This window comes from Canis aureus, chromosome 37 (assembly GCF_053574225.1).
Source record: "Canis aureus isolate CA01 chromosome 37, VMU_Caureus_v.1.0, whole genome shotgun sequence".
In the NCBI taxonomy this organism is placed as follows: domain Eukaryota; kingdom Metazoa; phylum Chordata; class Mammalia; order Carnivora; family Canidae; genus Canis; species Canis aureus.
Window position 1 is genome coordinate 24,141,775 of NC_135647.1, and position 19,858 is coordinate 24,161,632.

At 41.6% G+C, this 19,858-nt stretch overlaps 1 protein-coding gene across 2 annotated transcripts in view; it reads left to right on the plus strand.

The window, feature by feature from the left end:
* The window catches only part of GMDS (GDP-mannose 4,6-dehydratase), a 575,871-nt gene that overhangs the window by 114,225 nt on the left and 441,788 nt on the right, over positions 1-19,858 (plus strand). Inside the window, exons 1-3 of one of the 2 annotated variants that reach the window (XM_077886287.1) lie at positions 9,594-9,738; positions 10,473-10,517; positions 18,725-18,812. Coding sequence is in view for 1 of the 2 variants with exons in the window: in XM_077886286.1 (XP_077742412.1) it covers positions 10,473-10,517; positions 18,725-18,812 (133 nt within the window). In the remaining variant the exon portion in view is untranslated. Of the gene's footprint in view, positions 1-9,593; positions 9,739-10,472; positions 10,518-18,724; positions 18,813-19,858 lie in introns of those variants that run through there. The other variant, XM_077886286.1, reaches the window with a different exon arrangement.

Below are 19,858 nucleotides of genomic sequence, written 5' to 3' on the forward strand. Positions count from 1 at the left end.
GAACTAAATTTGAAGCTCTAAGGAAAGGAAAAGTTACTGACCTAGCTAGGGAGTTGTGAGAATTCATGTTGAAATTTAAAGTTTTTATAGTATAAATCAATAATAATGACTTTATACATTTTTAAAACTGAATATGTAGAAGGTTTTAGTTATTAACAGCATTGCATAAACTGCCTATAAAAACTAGAAATAAAATTTGAAGAACACTATTAGAGTTGCTTTTCATGTATGCAAATACTAATTTGGATTCACTGTTGGTCCTTGACATAAGAGTGAGTTAACTTGAACAGATACAGATTTTAAACTGACAAACTTTTGCTCCAAAGTCAAATCAGTTTTTCTTTTTTAAAAAATATTTAAAAATTTAGTTCTGAATTGAGATGTGCTGTAAGTATAATATAAGAGATTTTGAAGATTTTAATACAAAAATGTGCAACATCTCAATACTTTTTTATTAATGTTGATATAGCATTCTGTATATATTTAGTTAAATATATAATTAAAATTAACTTTTGCCTATTTATTTTTAAGTTTTTAAAGTTTGGCTACTCAGGGCAGCCTGGGTGGGTGGCTCAGCGGTTTAGCGCCTGCCTTCAGCCCGGGACGTGATCCTGGAATTCCAGGATCGAGTCCCATGTCAGGTTCCTCGCATGGAGCCTGCTTCTCCCTCTGCCTGTGTCTCTGCCTCTCTCTCTCTCTCTGTCTCTGTCCTTCATGAATAAATAAATAAAATATTAAAAAAATAAATTTTTGCTACATAGAAAGTTTAAAATTACACATGTGACTCAAAATATATTTCTATTGGCCAGCACTGCTTAATACAGTGAGTGGATGTTAACATTAATATGATCACTAATATGATGATGCTGATGTTTTGATTCCTGTCCTTTCACTAGATTGTAAATTCCTTAAAAGTAGAAAATACATCTTATCCTTATTTTTATTTGCCATATCACATTATGTAGTCCTTTATATTTTAAAGGATGCTTATCAATGGGTTGATTGCCTCAGGATCTGCTTTTAACATTTAACAAGAGCTGTGTTGTTGTTTTTTAATCCTCAGGATAATGGCATAGAAATCCCTTTGAGTCTGTGCACTTGTGTGTATACACACACACACAAGTATTTTGTTTAGTGTACTTGAACGTGGAGGATTATTTAAGCATTCATAATAGTAGATTATTGCAAAAATAAGTAATTGGTACTTATTTTAAAAATTATTTTTCAGTAAACTTTTAGGTTTTATATATGTTTTAGTTAATTGAAAAGCTTTAAAAAACAGGCATTGGCATCTGGTTTTGGTTGAAACACTTTTATTTTGATTGAAGGAGAATTATTATGGAAATAACACTGTATTTAGGATTAGACAAATTGGTTTCATATACTGCCAAGTTCTTTAACTAGTTCTAGGACCTTGAACAAGGGATTTAAGCTTTCTGAACTTCAGTTTTCTAATCTGGAAAAATGGGAATAATATTAGTTACCTCACCAGGATGTTGTGAGAGATATAAATAGGAAAAATATTATAGAGTACTTAGCAACCATAGGAATTATAGAAATGTAGGTTATTATTTTTTGATAGAAATAATACATATTTTGAAAGAACATATGTGTTATAATGTAAGGTTGAGTTAACCATGTCTATTAAAATGTGATAGTTTATGGGAGTTTTTTTTTTTTTTTTTTTTTTTTTTTTTTTTTTTTTTTAGTTTATGGGAGTTTTAAGCATGGTGCTGTGGTATAAAAAATACTCACAATTTTTCCAAATGTATGACCTAAATCTATAAAATGTAGTCAAGTCTCCCAAATAAGTCATAAATATTAGGAGAGAGACTAGCTGGGAAACAAAGCAGTGGTTAGACATTTAAGTATTATAAGATTAGACCAAAAAGTACATATGATCAGGTTAGGCTGAACTAGAGGACACTTGGCTTTCAGTCTAAGATCCTGGCAAAATTGGGAATTTGGACTTTGGTGCTGCTGTGACCAAGATGGGGGATTGTGTCCAATCCCTGATGGGGTGGACATTCATTATTTTCACTTGGAGAGTCTCTATCCCTCCTCCTGACCCTCTCCCCTGTGTGCCCTTACAAAACTCTGGTCTTCAATAGAGTGCAATCTTGATCATGTTTTTTTTGTCCTGTTAAGTCAAGATTTTAAAAAGTGTAGGATTGAATGAGAGCTAAGCTCCTTTGATGCTGGTGAGAGAAAACAAAGTGACAAGATAAAAACAGCTTAAAAGCATAAGCACCATGGAAGTTCGAACTGTCATCTGAGTGTCTCACAAAAAACTCCTCTTACTCTTTCTTTTTTCTTTTTTAATTTAAATTAAATTTGCCAACACATAGTATAATAACTCAATGCTCATCCCATCAAGTTCCCTCCATAGTGCCTGTCACCCACCCTCCTCTGTTTCTGTGTTAGGGCTGAGCTATCTAGAAACGCACCTGGATTGTGTGGCCTAAACAACAGTGACCCTGGAGAAAGAGTTGCAAGAATAATGGAGACACATATTTTTAAATATGTGATCTGCCTCCCCTCCTCTGCCCAAATGGTTTTTGATAACTTTTCTGAGTAGTAAACCCTAAAGTATAATATAGCACAACTTAACAAATAAGTGGAGAGATTTCCTAGCCCACAGACTGAATTTTAACAATTGAACTTACCCACAGACAGGACACTCCAGGGGAATCAACATTTTTTGTTCACGGTAGGACCTCTGTGATTTAAAATTATTCCTACAACACTTTGTTCTTTGTCCTCTGACTCTGAAAGTTTTTTTTTTTTTTTTTTTTTTTTTTTTTTTTTTTTTTAGCTTTCTTAGTATTATGATAAGCAGCTTTCTGGGTAGATGCTTAGAAATTTGCCCATTTACACTTGTATACATATGTTTGAATTTTATCTGTTTCAGTGATTTCAAGTTATGGAAATCACAGTTCTTATTTTGTATTATTTTTCAGTGATTTACAGTGTCTCCAGGGTGATGCATATTCTATAGTTACAGAGCAGATTTGCAATGCATCAGTGAGTCTGTAAGTGACATTTCTGTCATAGTAAAAACATATTTTAGAGACAGTCTTCACTGGCTTGTGCCAGTTATTTATCCCTGAAACAAACTGGGTTAAAAGACATTTGTAAATAGTTAAATTCTGCTTGTTACCAACAGTGGCATTTTAGGAGCGACCTGTTAAATGAATGTGGATGGGGAAAGATAGAATCATCAATATATGTGTATTCTTTTGTTATTTATGACCTTTTAAAAGCTACAAACAAAAGGACATTTGTTTTGTCTTCCTCCCTTAGGCAGGACACAAATTATAAAAAGAAATGTACAAGGAAGAGTTAATAAATCAGGTAAATACTAAAATTTCATAATTCTTCTCTTTTCAGTACAAAGGCTTTTTTTTTTCTTTTAAATTTAAAGTTTTTCATTAAGCGTGGCCTTGAACACTGGACAAAGTGTAGCACTGTTTTAGTTTTGAGTACCTGTAAAAAATCATTTCCTGTATAAATCACTTGGATGAATAGAACTACGTAAGCATATACTTTGCAGAGAAACAGGCTTTAATTGTATGGACTGTCACTTTGAGAGATAATGAGAAAGGGAAAAGGAAAGAGAAAGGAACTCTATTTTCAAAATTTGTATATACGTATTTACCACAGAGAGATTATTCTTTAAGCATGAAGTTTACTGGTAATTTATTATTAACTTCCCGACAGATCTATACAAGTCTTTATCAATGTATGTGGAACCCTGAGTTATAAAAACTTTGAGGTAGTATATTGTTCCAAACTTGAAAGGAGTTATTCACACCAGCACTGAACTAGCCAGTTAGGCAGATATTTAAAAGGATTTTGACAGGGATATGTTTCTTGTATTTCCTCTGTTTTTTTCCACCTTGATTTCATGCTCAAGTGTGGTGATTTATTTCTCCAGGGCACTGTGCCATCCAGTATAGAAGAGGTCAGTGTGGTAGTATTTCATAGCTTTTCTTTTATCTACGCAGCCTTGCCACCCTCTGTCCATGAGTCATTGCATCTACTGGTGTTCCTGATAGCAGAACATTTTGATTAGCTGGACAGGTTACCTGGTTACTATTCTCAATCTGTCCACGTGTGGGTTTGCTGATGCGTGTGAAATGTGGAGGTCTGAGCCAGTGCTGGAGCATAATCCTATCTAGGCCAGGAAATGCCTGGCTTCCCAGATACTTCTCAGAGCAATCGGGCAGGGACTAAATCTCTTATTTCCTTCCTGTCCTTTATTCCATAACACCTATGGCCCAAGTGGATGTTTGATATTCACTAATCTGGGACACTTTGTATTGTTAATGAGTTCTATAGAGACCAAATTTTATGTTAAAACATCAGTAGGCCTATCATTATGGAGTGATTGATCCTATTAGTGAAGCAAATTGTCATATGAATAATTTGTTGCAAATATTTATACGCACGCGCGTGTGTGTGTGTGTGTGTGTGTGTGTGTGTGTGTATGTGTTTTTCAAATCCTTGCTCTGTTTACCAACATTTTGGTCAGGTTACTTGGTTTCAGTTCACGTCGGTTTGCTCATTTGTAAAAGAGAGATAATAGTGTCTACTACGCAGGGCCATCGGGAAGATTTACAGTGAAGGAGTATAAGCATCTAGGGTAGCCTGGCCTACCCTAAGTGCTGTGAATGCACTTACTATCGTTACTAATACTATTACCATTTGTAGAAAGTGTAGGTTATATGAAGAGTTTTTTTTTCTTATTTTCTTTTATCATCGTCTTAGGAGGATAAAAGCTTCAGCCTGAGTGAAGAGTGGGAGAGTAAGAGAGATAGAAATGCAGAGGTTCAAACTAAAGGACCTTACACACTTCAAAAAGGAAAGCAGATCAGTGGGATAGAGTATTCTTTTGGCCTCCTTGGTTCGTGTAGAGCTGAAAGGTTGGCCCAAGCTTGATGTGTCTATGTAGTATGTACCCCAGCAGACTAGTCAGCTGTTAATAAATGCCTTTGGATTTCCTTTTTGAGGCTTTTAAAACATTTCTGGGACTGTGTTGGAATATCTGTGTGTGTTTTGCCTTTCTAATTATGTAATTAAAATTGTCTTTCTATACCTTATTAATAACCGTTTCCTTTCTACCTCCTTATATTAGCCTCTTAATCCCATTTTCCCTTAAAGCATTTGCCTAATTACAGAAATTTATTTTACTGTGTTGAAATTAATGGTATTACAAATACTGGGTTGTTCAAATGTAGCTGGAATTCAAATTTTGCTGCTTGCATTCTTCCTTGCTCATTAAACTAGGACAGTACAATAATCATTTGCAATTTGAAAGAAACGTGTGTTTCAAACCAGCTAATTACACGAGTTCTGCCCCTGGGAAGCTGCTGGACTGTTTCACAGGATTTTTTGAGTCACTTATATTAGAGATAAAAATTAATGAATTTATTTATGTTCTAGATACTTATAAGGACAAATTGGCAAAATACAGCCTCCTAGAAAAATGGACAAAAAATAGAAGAGGTAAATAATTCCCAGAAGAAACAGTATATATATCATCACAAACAAAAAAACTCCTCAGTTTTAATACTGACCAAAAAATGAAAGGAAAAAACATTATTTTTTAACCCATCAAATTGGAAAAAACTGTTTTTTAAAGTTAACCTTTTAGGTCATTTCTTCCCTCTGATATTTTTTCGTAAGTAAATCTTTTAAAAAAAAATTTGCGATGGACACAAGACTCAACGTTACAGTCCTATGGAGGATGACTGGAGGTATCTGGCTGCTTTTTAAAATGTTGCTTTTAACCTTCCAGCTCACAGTGGCTTCCTGGAAAGCCTTGTGTTTGGCAGCAGGGCTGCTGTCCCTTCTCGATGTATATGTATGAGGTGTATGTGCAACCGCTTCACACCTGCTTGAAGGGCTCTTTTCCCTGGCAGGTAGTCAGAGGGAAGGGGTGGAAACAGAAAGAATATCTTAGCTGCTGGGCACAATTAGTTCTTTATTATTCAGAGTTTGTTGATAACATTTCTGGATTACAGTGCTCTTCTCTACCAGGAAGTAAATCAAAGAGAGTGAAAGTCTCTTTTTCTGAGGCAGCAGCTTTTATGGGGAAACAATTGCTCACTTTAGAAGACTACAGGAATTGGGGCTTTTTTATATTTTAAATATTGATGATATCCTGGTTTCCCGTCTACCCGACAGTCAGCTAGTTTGCACTCCACTGATAATTAATTGCTGTATTCTCGTTCTTCCCTTGGTAATGCATTAGTGTGTTTTACTTGGTTTTCAACTGTAGACATTAGTTCAGCCTCTTCAGTTTGGATTTTTTTGATAGCATTTTTTAGTGAAAAATTCTGAAATCTGGGAGCCTGAAGACTTTTTTTTTATGCAGATTCTGTTACTTCCTGTGTGACTGTACACTAAACATTTAACTGTTCTGAATCCCAATTTCCTGATCTGTAAAATGTGACATTTGGATTAATTAATACCCTTGATGTTTTGAATTCTGTGAATTCGACAAAGGTTTTACACAATGATTCGTGTTACATACATGAGCCAGGTGAGAATACTTTTCAAATATATTCTGCTTCTGCATTCTTCATACTCCATTGCCAATCTTTCCACTGGAAATTTTCTTTCTAATTCAGAACTGCATCTTCTGTTAGTCATTGAGGTGTTTGCATCTCTCTTGGGGGGGGGAGGGGGAGTACAGATTACTTTGATACTGTAATTGCTATTAGCTGAAAAGATGCTTATTTTAGAGTAATTAGAATTCATAGAGTCACAGAACATAAAGGGCAGTATAAATTAGTGCTTTCTCTCCTTACAAAAAGGATATTCTTTTTCCTGATGCTTGAGATGATCTAAACAAAGAAATTCATTTATTAGTGGCGTGATTTCTTTAGCCCAGTACTACTTATCTTATACTGGGTTCAAAGAAGCTGCCAAACGGTGCTTAGGCAGAAACACACAGTATGATTTAGTATGCAGTTCAGAGGAACCAAGTTCTCAAATTGCATATAAGAAAGTGTCCTGATTTCATTTGTCCTTTTGGGCTATAAGGGCATCCATGTTTGAAGGAAGAAGAGAAATGCTAGTCTCCCCTGCAGGGTGGAGGCTGCCTGGCATATACGTGTTTGGATGTGGCCTTGGAGGATCATTCAGGGCTTGGTGTAGCCTTCTGGGGTCATCGGGAGAAGGGGTAAACTTTCTGTTCTTCCTTCAGCATTTTAGAAATGTATAGTTTTAGTGGTATAGTCAAGATATGATTGGATTAACTTTTGGAATTATTCTTTATTTTTTATATGAAGAATATTCTTTACACTTTTATATACATTTCTGAGTATTTCATGGAAGGCAAAAAAGCAGAGATACCCAGGTAGAGGGACTGTAGGCATCAGGTCCATCTATCTAAATTTGGTACTTTTGGTCCTTGGGCAGTGGCCCCACCTTCGTGGCTCTGGAGCCCCAAATACACCCGCCCCCAATCCCAACGGTAGTGGGCTGCTTCCCGAGTGGTGCATAGGGCCCCACGAGACCTGAGAAATCTCAGATGCTGTCCACGGCCGCCACCTTCTGAGCTCCGGAGTGTTCTGAAATTACGTGATGTCAATCAAAACTAGAAGCACTAACGCTCCCTAATGAGTAAGTCAGTTGAGTTTAGGAATGGGTCTGTTTTGGTCTTTTACTATCTTGTTGAGTTTCGGCCCGTTCTGGCAGGTCCCCGGTGGAGGAGGGGAGGGAGGCGCTGGTTTCGTAGGTCGAGAGAACGGGCGACGGGGATTCCGGCGCAGCTTCGCCCGCCTCGTGGCGTCCCGCGGGCAGACCCGCTGCCGTCGTTGCCTTGTTTACCTCCGACGCCAGTGGCTCCTCGTTTTCCAGGCCGGGAGCTTGCAGAAGTAAGCTCGGAAGCGTCACGGCCACGGCGATCACTTAAGTCTGTGCGGCTTTTAATACGAAATACGGAATGGACGTCCTTGTAACCAGGCGCAGAATCAGATTCAAAGTCACGATTGGGACATTCTCCCTTCGGCCGAAGAGTTCTCTGGAAGGAGGCGTGGGCCCAGGCGGGGACGGACCACCTTAGTGAGTCGGGAACGCGGCTCGCCTCGCGCCTTGCGCCCTGAGGAATTAAGTGCCACGACTTTGGAGGTCCGCCGTGGGCTGTCGCTTGCCGGGGCGTCGCGGCCTTGGTGTGACGGAAGCTCCCCGCGGCCCTGCGGTCCTGGGGCGCCCGGGCCGGCCGGGAGGGGGCGCCCAGCGGGGCCGCCGGCCAGGCCCAGGCCCAGCCCCAGCCCCAGCCCCAGCCCCAGCCCCAGCCCCAGCCCGCGCTGCTCCGGTTCCCGCTCGTCGTGCGGCTCGGCCCGGGCCCGCTCCCGCTCGCTTGGGAGAGCTGGCGAGGAGGGGAGGGCGAGGGGAGGGCGAAGCGAGGGCGAAGCGAGGGCGAAGCGAGTGCCCGCTGGTTCAGAGTGTTCCGGGGCGGCCGGGCAGTGTGTGTGCGGGCTGCGGGGGTGGGGGGGCGGCGAGCGGCGCGCGGCCTCCGGCAGGGTTCAGGCCCGCTCAGGCCCGGCCCGCCTCGGCCCTCCGAGGACCAAGGGGGCCCGCCCCGCCCCGCCCCGCCCGCGGCCTCTCGCCCTCGCCCCCGCGGCCTCAGCGCGCCCGAGCCGCGGGCACTGCCGCTGCGCCTGGGCTGGCACCCGGGGACACCCGGGCACACCCTGGGCCACGCGGGCCGCGCGCCCGCCTCAGGCCGGCCCCGCAGAACCTCGTGTTCCGGGCCCGCCCGCCGCGCCCTCCTCGCTGCGAGCCCGAGCCCGAGCCCGAGCCCGTGCCCCCCGCCCCCTGCACACCGGCCCCCGCCGCCCTGCCCCCTGCGCCGCCGCCCGGGCCTGCACACCGGCCGAGTAAGGACGGCGCCGCCGCCTGTGCGCCGGGCGGCAGGGGGGAGCGTGCAGGCCTGTGTCCGTGTGTCCGTCCGCTCCGGGCCTACGAGCCGCCGTGCTGGCGTCCAGAAGCCGACGGGGCGGTCCTCGCGCTCGCCGCCTGCCCCGGCCCGGTGCGCGGTCGCCTGCACGGACGTCGCGGACACTCCCTGGGCCGCCCCGAGCCCCGAGCCCCGAGCCCCGGCCTGTCCCAGCGCCGACTGGGCCGTGACCGACGAGCGAGGCCCCTTCGCCTCTCCTTCTCCGAGAGATCCGGTGGGAGCCGTCGAAGCGCAGCGGGACCTGTTGGGAGACGGAAGAGGACCCGCCCGTCCCGTTGCCCGGGGTGCACGGAGCCCGGTCGGCGCGGGGCCTCCCGTCTTTATGCCGAACCGGGAGGGATGGCGGCCCTGCGCGGCCGGCGGCGGGGCGGGCGGTCCCGGGGTCGCTCGCGGGACGTCCAGGAACGTGCGGGAACGTGCGGGAACGTCCGGGAACGTCCGGGAACGTCCGGGAACGTCCGGGAACGTCCGCCCGAGCCAGGCCCACGGCCCTTCACAGCGCCTCGCGGACGGCGGCCTCTCCCCTTCGGCCCTCGACGGCTGCACCGCACGACGCTCCTTCACCGTCGCCCTGAAGGCGGCACAGGGAAGGCTTTGGCTCGAGCAGCAGCCCCTTCACACAGACGCTTAACGAGCATCGTCAAAGGCCCGTGGAGAACCTGGGTTCACTCGGGCACCTTGCTCTCGATGTGGGGGTCCACCACGCGACTGACTACTCGCCCTTTCTATTTTGCAGAACGTGAACATCCTGCTTTTATCTAAGGTCTGTGAGTGCCTGTCTGCATACATATTCAGCGAAAATAATACAAATCTGGTCATATTGACAGCCCTCCACCCCCAAAACTCATTTTTTTTTTTGTGACTTTCCAGAACTCTTGAGTGAGAAGCCCGCCCCCGCCAGTGCCAGAAGGGCTTCCCCCCCACCTTCTGCCATCGCGTCTTTTTCCAGTAACGTTAGTGATGCTGTGGCGTCCTCTGTCTCCTCCCGCATCCTCCCTGCGTCCCCACAGCTCCCATCTCATTCCTTCCCCTGCGATTCCTTTTTCACAACCACCCAGAATTAGTCCGGTACCTGCTTTATGTGCCTGTAGTACCAAGGCCTCCTGCTCGGCTGCACAGAGTTTGCATATTTCACGCGGCCAGTAACTGGCGAAACCTCAACCTGCCTCGTCTGAAGTGTCACCTTCTCGCCGTTGCCCCACATGATCTCCCTGGACTTTGTTTCTTACTGGGTAAACAGGACAATGATGACGCCTTGCCCTGCCTCTGTGGTGCTCAAGTAAATAATGTTGATGATGAAAATGCTTAGTGAACCGTGGAAAGTGGAACTCTTGTGTTTTTACCATCATTATTGTCTGTATTATTTTTATTCCGGTTGCTCTGACCCTTAATTTAAGTTCACGTAGCCCCGTTAGTGTGCTCCTCAACGCCCTCAGCCTTCGCGGCCCTCTGCGCTAGCCGTGATGGGTCTGACAATTGTCAACTTTCCTTCTCTTCCCAGGATGGTTCATACTTGGCTGAGTTCCTGCTGGAGAAAGGCTACGAGGTGAGTGACTCAGTGAGCAAGCACAGGCTGGTGGAATCACTTGGACACAGTGGCCTCCTGCTTCCTCTGCCGCCGTCCTCCTGTGTGTGTTTTCCACTGAAACTCCGATAACAAATCAAAATCAGGGGAAGAATGTGCCGCTTGGCTTGTAACCATGCCAGCTCATTGTGCGATTTATCTGCTGGTGAGCACTGGTGGCTTCCCCCTGTTCCTTAGTGCTTAACTGCTTTGCACGCTTCCCACATTCTCAGATAAAGCAGAAACCTGGGTAAGCTAAAAGCTATAACATTATTAGGGTTAATTTATGATGTAATGTGTTACATAAAAAAGTCCCACTCACAGTGAAGTCACTTAATTCGGAAATTGCACAGAGCAATAAAAACTAAGCTGATCTTTGGCAAGCTTGAATGAAACATTTACACTCCGGTTTTTGCGTTCTAATAGGCAGCTATATATTTTATGGAAGCTGAAACTTCTGGGTTTGCTGCTGGCGTCATGGTCATTGTCGTCTTCTTTTTCTCCTCTTTTGTCCTCTCCTTCGACATTTTCTGCTTTCCTTAAAGGAAACGGGAGTTTTTATGTATTAAATTTGGTATAACTCCGTGAGCACGTCTTAAACTTTTTTGAAAACAGTTTTCAAATATATACGTCTGTATGGAAGTTCATGCTGTACAGAGAACAAAAACCCATACAGTGACCCATATGCTCTGGCCTGATTTGGGAGTGTTTACATTAATAGATTTGGATTCTCTGGATTATTCTGATTGCAGGTGTATGTTTAAAAAAATACACACTGTGGACAGATGGAAAAACAGCAGCAAGGATTTTGGCATCTAAACGCCAACAGGATTTGAAGAAAAGGAAACGAATTTTCTTGTGATAACTCATAATCTTTTCTGAGAACCTTGACTTTTAGACTTTAAGAAGTAATAGTAGATATGTTTAGCACCTTCTGTTCTCTAACCTAACCAGCTCGTTTTATATCTTGCAAAAGTATCAAAATATGACAAATATAATTAGGAAAGTATACATGTATCGCTATGTTCATCCACAAATATTCCTATAAAAGCGAGTGATATGTTCATATTCTGCAAAGCAGAAAATTTCAGAGTAGATCATACATAGTACAGAAGAATTGGTTTTAGGTAGAAACTGATAATTTATTCAGACTACACTAACTTAGTATTTTAATCAATCCAAAAGGGGAGGATTGGCAGAGGGACTTAACTTTGCTCCAGGTGTTGGCACTGGCTGAGAGGTGTTTGGTAGCTAGAGAGGAGTTAGTGATTTGACTGTGTATCAAGTGAACCAAGAGAAGGAACTTAGTAAGAGTTCTTGGGCTTCAGGATGTGCTACCCCAAAATGTGGTGAATATTTTAAGCTGAAGGGATTTGAGAAAATGGAGTTTGAGAAAACTGTAGAAGTTTCTCCTGTTAATCACTGTTGGTTTAATGTGGAGGAGGGAAAAAGTTTCCCTCAACTCTTGGGGTCCCTGACTGGGTCTTACAGTTAAACTGAAAAGCATACAAACTTATTTAATATCAGTTTTATGGGACTGGAAACCTTTATAGAGAAATGAAGATCCAGAGGAACCATTACGACTAAGTATTTTTATGTTAGGTTCGATGGAGAATGGATGGTTGTGGAGAAATATGACAGGTCAAAGAGTATGAGGTAAGTATAGTAAACAGGGGGAAACTTAACAAGATCTCTTTGTTTGGATTCTTCTTGGCCTCCCTCTGTCTTCAGAGATAAGGATGTTCCTTTTCTCCAGTTATAGGGGAGGACACCTCTCACTGGAGAGTTTCATAACTTTCAGGGGAGAAGAGAAAGGGAGAAGGGGAGGGATAGAGTGACCTTCCTGCTTTTACTATTTTCTCAGATTCCTTCAGCTTAAAATGTTCCATATGGCAAGGTGCAATATTTTGGGGTAGCATGTCCTGAGCCCCATCATGGTCACTACAGTTTTGAAGAAGTGAGGTGGTATGTCAGAAAGAGTGCTTAAACTGCGTGGATGTTGAAATTTACTTGCAAGGAGGACACAGGAGAGTAAGACATGAGATGAGGACGGTGGCAACAAGTAGTGCGTGCAGCTAGTCCAGAGGAAAATGGAGCAGGTATGGAGGCGTGAGGGGGAGTAGTCACTGTGAGAATGTGCTGGACTAGTGACGGGGCCTGGGATGAATCCGGTTATGGCAGAAGGTGAACAGCCTCAGCATGACAGGGCTGTTACTGTTACTGGAAATGGCTGGAAGAAGACATGCACGGAGACGTGCAAAGCTACACTTAGGTGGCTCGTGGCGGAACTAGCAGACTTCAGAAGATGGGCAGTAATGTTCCTACGTGGATGACAGACTTAGAAATAAGTGGAGTGAGAACCTGGGACTGCCAGGTGAGCTACAAATGTTTTCATTCCAAGGCCTTCAAAATCATAAGGGCAGATTTGATTCTGATAAAGACAATAGAAGGCCCACTTGGCAAATCACAGTTAGTAGGAGAAATGAATCACTGAAACAATAACTTGCAAGAGAAGTTTAGGAGGGAGACCCATAAATTTATAGGAGGAGATAGTATAGACCGTATAGGTGGAAGGGTACAGAGCTGCAAGACATAATCAGAAATGATTCTTCCTCATAGCCCAGGGAAATATGAGTTTTGTAGGAATAGGGGAGTGAAAAGGTGTTTATCCATGTTGTATTCAACTTTAATAGGCTGCTGTCCTCAATTGTAAGAGATGGATATAATTGGAGGATAAGCTGTTAAGGGAAATCTAATGGTGGTGTGGACTTCATCTTTTTGTGATTAAATTGAAGTAAATATGAGGATGATTTTTCCAAGAGGCTGCACTGGAAATTTTTCAGAATTATCAGCCAGCAGTCCCTGGTTGCTCATGAACAAAATAATAAGGGTTAGTAAACCGTATGCAGTAGGGTAAGAGGAGACACCTGTCTGTACCTGAATCCACAGGGTCAACATCAGCAATTTGGATGAGCACAGACTTCTAACTCAGCAGGCGTTCAACCTGCAGTGTGCATCAGAGCCACCCAGAGGCCTCATGAAGGAGGATGGCTGGTTCAGGAATCTGGGAACCAGCAAGCCCCCCGTTGTTGCTAATGCTGCTCTCCTGGATCTTACGGTTTGAGAGCCAGGACAACTAAAGGTTCAAATAAGATCATTTAATCATAAGATGAAGATGGACAGAATTTTTTTTTTAATTAATTAATTAATTTATTTTTTTTTTATTTATGATAGTCACATCAGAGAGAGAGAGAGAGAGAGAGGCAGAGACACAGGCAGAAGGAGAAGCAGGCTCCATGCACCGGGAAGAGAGAGAGAGAGAGAGAGAGGCAGAGACACAGGCAGAGGGAGAAGCAGGCTCCATGCACCGGGAGCCCGACGTGGGATTCGATCCTGGGTCTCCAGGATCGCGCCCTGGGCCAAAGGCAGGCGCTAAACCGCTGCGCCACCCAGGGATCCCGACAGAATTTCTTAAAGTACCTTAATTTGTGGGGCTTTGCTTCTCTGAACTCTCATATCATTTTGAATTTAGTCTTTGAGAAATATACTTTGGGGTAGCAGAGTGCAAACCGGAAAAATAAACACTGGGAAGAAGAGAGAGCTACAGATTCTGTGAATAGGCTTGATAATGAGGCCGAGTCCTTCCCAGAACAGAAAGGGGTGAACTTTAATTGTCCAGCAATGGCAAAGTCAGCCTTTAATTATGAAGGTGGGGAGGCATGGACTCTGAGGAGAGGCATTACTCAACTGGAGGGAGGCAAGTTGAAGAGCAGAGATAGGTTGGTGGGGTAGTGACGGTGTGGCCTCATAGGCAAAGACAAACACTATCTGTAGAATTAGCATAGCACAGTTACATATATTCCTTTACTTTTTTCTTTAGTCAAAAAAGCAGAGTAAAAGTATAATAAGCTTGGCTAACTTTAAAGCAAAAATAGACATTTGCATGTGACTTGAAGAGGAATATCATGTATGAATAGACCGATTAGTAATGGTTCAGTACCTTGTGCGCCTCACTCCTTGGATTCCTGAGGCTGTGGGGCCCTGCCTTCTAGTGTGGCCTCTGGAATCCTGCATTTGGTCATGTTCTGAGTGAACGACTTAACATGAGACAGCAAAGGATTGCTTTATCACTGGCCCAGTGCTCACTGAGAAGAGACTATTTAAAGGTTTAACATTATAGTTTTTAATGTTGCTTATTTCTTGAATTTTGCTTAGCATTAAACACTAAGGAGAGCACAAAGAGAATGAATGTAACGCTTGTTTATTATTTATAGAATACAGGTGCCATCTCATAGAGAGGAAAACTAAGAATTAATCGGGTTTTATAAAAAATCTCCCTTTAAAACCTTGAATATTTAATTCTACTGGTGTTGAAGTACAAAGGATAATTTTCCCTTAAGCCCCGTCAACCAGCTTCAGAGCAAAGGAGGTGGAAGAGGCCACCTAGTTCACTGTGGCAAGGAGGCCCTTAGGCTCAGATGCTGGATAGCCTGTGTCCTAATTCCCCTTTGCCACTGGCTGGCTCTGTGGCCTTGGGCAAGTCACTGGGCCTCTCTGAGACTTAGTGTCTTAGGTAAATGGCTACAATAAATGCACTTGTTTCCTAAGGTTATCATGAAGATTAGGTAAGACAGTACATGGAAAACAGACCAGAGAAGCTCTGCAGGACCTGTGAGGCTTTAGTTGATATGAGAGTGACGAGCCTAGGGATACAGATTTTATAGAGGGCTCCTTAGCCCAATTTATTAATTAGCGTTAGTGAAAGGCAGGCCTGTTACACATTTCCTAGGATCTGAGCCCTGTGCACGTTGGCACGAGGGGAAAATGATGCATCGTTGTTAGCAGATAAGGAAACAACACATACTTTTGTATCCATTTTGTACCCAAAACACAGAGAAACCGGAAAAACAAAAGACAAACACATTTTTTAAATGCAAAAGTATATCTGGGAATAAATGAAAAATTTATATTAAATAACATGGTAACAAATACAACAAAGCATATCAGAATTAAAAATAAGGAATAGGTTAATTGTGGGTTTTCCTTTTAAGAGAGGAATTATGACCAGGGAGTATGAGGAGAACAGAAAGGAAATTACACTTAAGGATTGTCCAGTTGTTATCTCTGGGAGATTATTTGCTGGAACATGGAGTTCCTATGAATCCATTCATGATCTATAAAATATTTTTTTCTGGGTTGTTGAATATTCTAGAAGGCTTAGTGAAAAAAGGCAAAAGTTTTTATGGATTTCATTTTGAAAACATACTGAGTGTTGGTAGGAGGGACCATGTCTACACTTGAACGAACACTTCCACTGGTTGTGTGATCTCAGGCAGTGTCCTCACCTGTAGAATGGGAGTAATATGAGGAAGACTGTTGTAAAGATCAGTGATTTAATGTCTATGAAGATCAGTATCTGGTGCATGGTCATTGCCCATGTACATGTTAGCTATTGATGCTATCTATATAATTTGTACTTTTCAAAAGCAAGTGGCATTAAACATCCCTGGGGGTTGGGGGGGGCGGTCATCCTTGCCTCCAAAAGAAATCTAGCATCGAAAGACTTTGAAATCTAGTAATAATTTTTCTTTGTTGAAATAACAAACAAACATGTACTGATGGATTTCAAATCCAGTGGTAACAATTTTCTGTTTTTGAGATTGTAATAAATAAATAAATGAGCAAGCATTTCTGTTGTATTGCCAAATCTGACTCTAGGTTTTGAAGTCAAACTGTGTTTGTTCTGATACTGAGAGAACTTGAAATTCTCCTTTTCATTACTTAGTTAAATGGGACGTGAAATTTGTTTGTCAAAGTACTCCTTTCTGTTTCAGACCTCAGTTTTTCAGAATTATATGTTTTGAACTGCTATAATATAATAGTGATTTTGATTAATTTTATATGGAGTCCTATTCAGCTCATTTATCTTTTCATTTTGGTTTCCTAACTTCTCTTCTCTTTTCCCCCCAAATCCTTATAAAAACAAACAATAACCTTATATACATCCCTTCTGTAAAGAGAAAGCTGCTAATCTCAAATTCTTAACTAGATTATCCAGTTTGCACACATTTTGGCTTGTCTTAAAGTTTGTATTTCACCTGTCTCTGAAGGAGACAGACTCAGCTTTCATTAGTTCTTAGAATAATACTTGCTGTCATGGATTAAGCATTTGGCAGGTCTTTCTTTCCCTGTATACACATACCAAAAGTTGGGAGTGAGGGGAAATTAAAACACATTTTTTTCATATTAAAAAAACCTAGTGCTTAATGCTTTGGTTATAAGTGTGACCCAAAAGTCCCATATTATTTATTTGCTGTGATTTTGTATAGTTGTCTGATTTCATACTGACTCCATCAGTATCATTTAATATTTTTATCAGAGCCTTTTATGTCTCTGTATGCAAGGTGTATGTATATAGAGTTTCTCTTTGTTTCAGGATGTTGAAATATGTAACTTACCCAGAATCCAGCAATCAAAAGAACAGATAGACTAAATCATATTATTATTATTGTTATTATTATTTTCATTGTCAAAATTAAATTATCTGTTTTTAGAGCATAGAAATTCATTTATACTCAATGAGAGAAAGTTCTACTTATATCTGAGAAAGCTATATTTCAGAAATAACTTGGTGGTAAACACCAATTTTGCTGTATATAAGTGGATATGTGAACTTGGTTTTTATTACAAAATTGTTAAACAGAATTATTGTTTGTAGAGCAGTTCAACTTTACAATTAAGAACAACTTGAAAAATTAGAGACTGTGAAGTAGAATAAATTCTAAGCTGGATGTGTTATTTTCTCTACTTCTAAATTAAGAAGTGGATATGTACAACCCAAATCTCAATTTAACGTTTCCTAGATTTTACAGTTTGCCTCCTGAAATGTCAATAAAATTTGTGATGTTCCTTTCTTAAAAATATTTTTATTTTTACCAAATTTTCTTGGGCTTAGTTCTTTTGGAAAATAGTGTGGATGAGTGCTTTTCTCTTTGGCTAAAGCAGCTAACCAACAGAATTATTAATTGTGGGTGTGTTGTATCCTTTGCAGAAGTTAATTTCTCATGTATGCCGTATAAAATGACGATGACATGTCTTTCTATTTGAAAGAAAGTCTTATGTGCTTATAATTCTTCACCTCCCCCGCCCCCCGGCATTTGGAATATTTGAGTCATGCCAAGGATTAATTTTGGTTTGAAACAGACAGAAAACGATTGAGTTAAAATATAGAAGTGTATTCAGCTGCAAATGAAACTACCCAACATTCGAAGGAACACTTCTAAAATAAGTGAAGGATTAAAACTGCCACCAGTAGAACTGGAACTTGGGCAGCTGGTGACATAAGCTTGTATTAGCATTGGCAACACAAAGGGAGCAATCTTGACATAAGAAGGAAGTGAGACCAGGTCTTGAACAATTTCTTTATGTATCAGACACAAATAGTCTTTTCTTCGGTATCAGGCAGGTATGCATTCTTGTTCCAAGGACTTTTTTTTTCCCCTCACGCTTAACATGGTTAAGTCAAAGATAAAAATTTTTAAAAATAAAAAAAAATTAAAAATCATTTCTTCATATCTTAAATTTAGTAGACTATCTGTCTTGTCCCTAATCTATGCTATTTCTTTTTCACAAAGCTGGATAATAGCAGCTGCTGTTTATTTTTGTGGATGCAGATATATGTATACATATGTAATAGGTGCCCTGATGCAAAGCTCCGAGGACACTGGAAGGATGTGGTGGCAGGAGCCTCTCGGCCTCATGCTTTGTGTTACAGAGGCTGCAAGGCCGTTTAACCGATATGGCCTCGCATGGTCTGTCTTCGGTTTCAAACTGAAGAGATATTTTGTCAGCAACAGGGCTCTAAGTGTGTGTGTGTTTGGAAAAGGAGACATCTGAGTATCTGTAACTAAGCATTTGCTGTGAAGTCACATAATTATCTAATTACTTTTGTTGAGATTGGCAGTGAAAACACCACAGAGAGATGAAAGTACAATGCTGGTGGCTGGTGGGCAGTGGTTGGGGAGGAAGTAAGCAGTGGAACTATTTTTAATAATTTAAGGATAATGTTCATAAGTTTCTAAGTTATAGTTATTTTTTCATAAGGTAAGCATTTACAAAAGAACCGCCAAGTTATCTATCCTCATTGCACATTTATAATTTCTTATCTTTCTACACTATAAAAATTGCAGGTCCATGGAATTGTGCGGCGATCCAGTTCATTCAATACGGGTCGAATTGAACATCTGTATAAGAACCCCCAGGCTCATATCGAAGGAAGTAAGTCATTTTCTTTTCTAAAATTTCTTCCTGTAGCTTCCTATATTATGATGTTATTTTCAAATGTCATTTTTCTCAAAGCCCATCAATTATTTACCTGTGAATTGCCTGCGTTGAATGCTATCTGCATGCTTTGAAAGCCCTTCCATTGCTTGCTGCCCCTGGGCCACAGTGTCATCTTGGTTAGGCTGTTACAGGATATTGGTCAGGTGATGCTGCTCAGGAGCCCAAGAGTAGACATGCCTTTGATCAGCCTTCTCCAGGTGTCCTTATCCCCTCAAGTAAGATCAGGTCCATATTCACAGAATGCCCCTTTGCTTTTTATGTTTGTTCTACTGTAATCAAGCTAAGTGATCTTTGTACATTTATTTAATTTTTAAAATAATTTGTGAGGACAAGTCCAAAAGCAGGTGGCAATCAAAACTATATTTAACTGCTCTCCAGATTACTGTCAGTATTTGCAGTCACGTGTTATTTTGTTACTAAGATTGCTTGCATGTGGCCATATAGTCTAAGCAGCAGGGCCACAGTATTTCCTCATTTACTCTTCATAGCAGCTCTGAAGCTTATGAGTGAGACCATTTTACAGATGAGGAAGTGGAGGCAGAAAGAGCTGATAACTTTATTGAGGTCACACACCATGGAAAAGACAGAGCTAGGACCAGGACACTGGGTTTTTATCTCCAAGTTCAGCCTGCTTTTCCTTGTCCAGTTTTTCCAACTAGCAGGGATGATTCAGTTAGCCTGTAAAGCTTAAGTCATTTTATATTCATTTCAGAGCACTGAATGCTTAGAGATTTGGGTTTACTTGTACAGGTATTATAGGCATCAGGAAGATGACCTAGTTGTTCTCACTAAAGGGTTTTCACCTTAATATTTAGGTTATTCAGTATATCTTCCTTGAAAATTATTATCATTTTTGTGCAGAGTGCAGAATGATAGTGCCATTGACTCTAGACATAGATGAATATTATGTAAAAATAATGAAAAAAATTAAGCTAGCAAATCGCCCATCTACACAGTGTCAAACTCAGTAAAATCAGCAT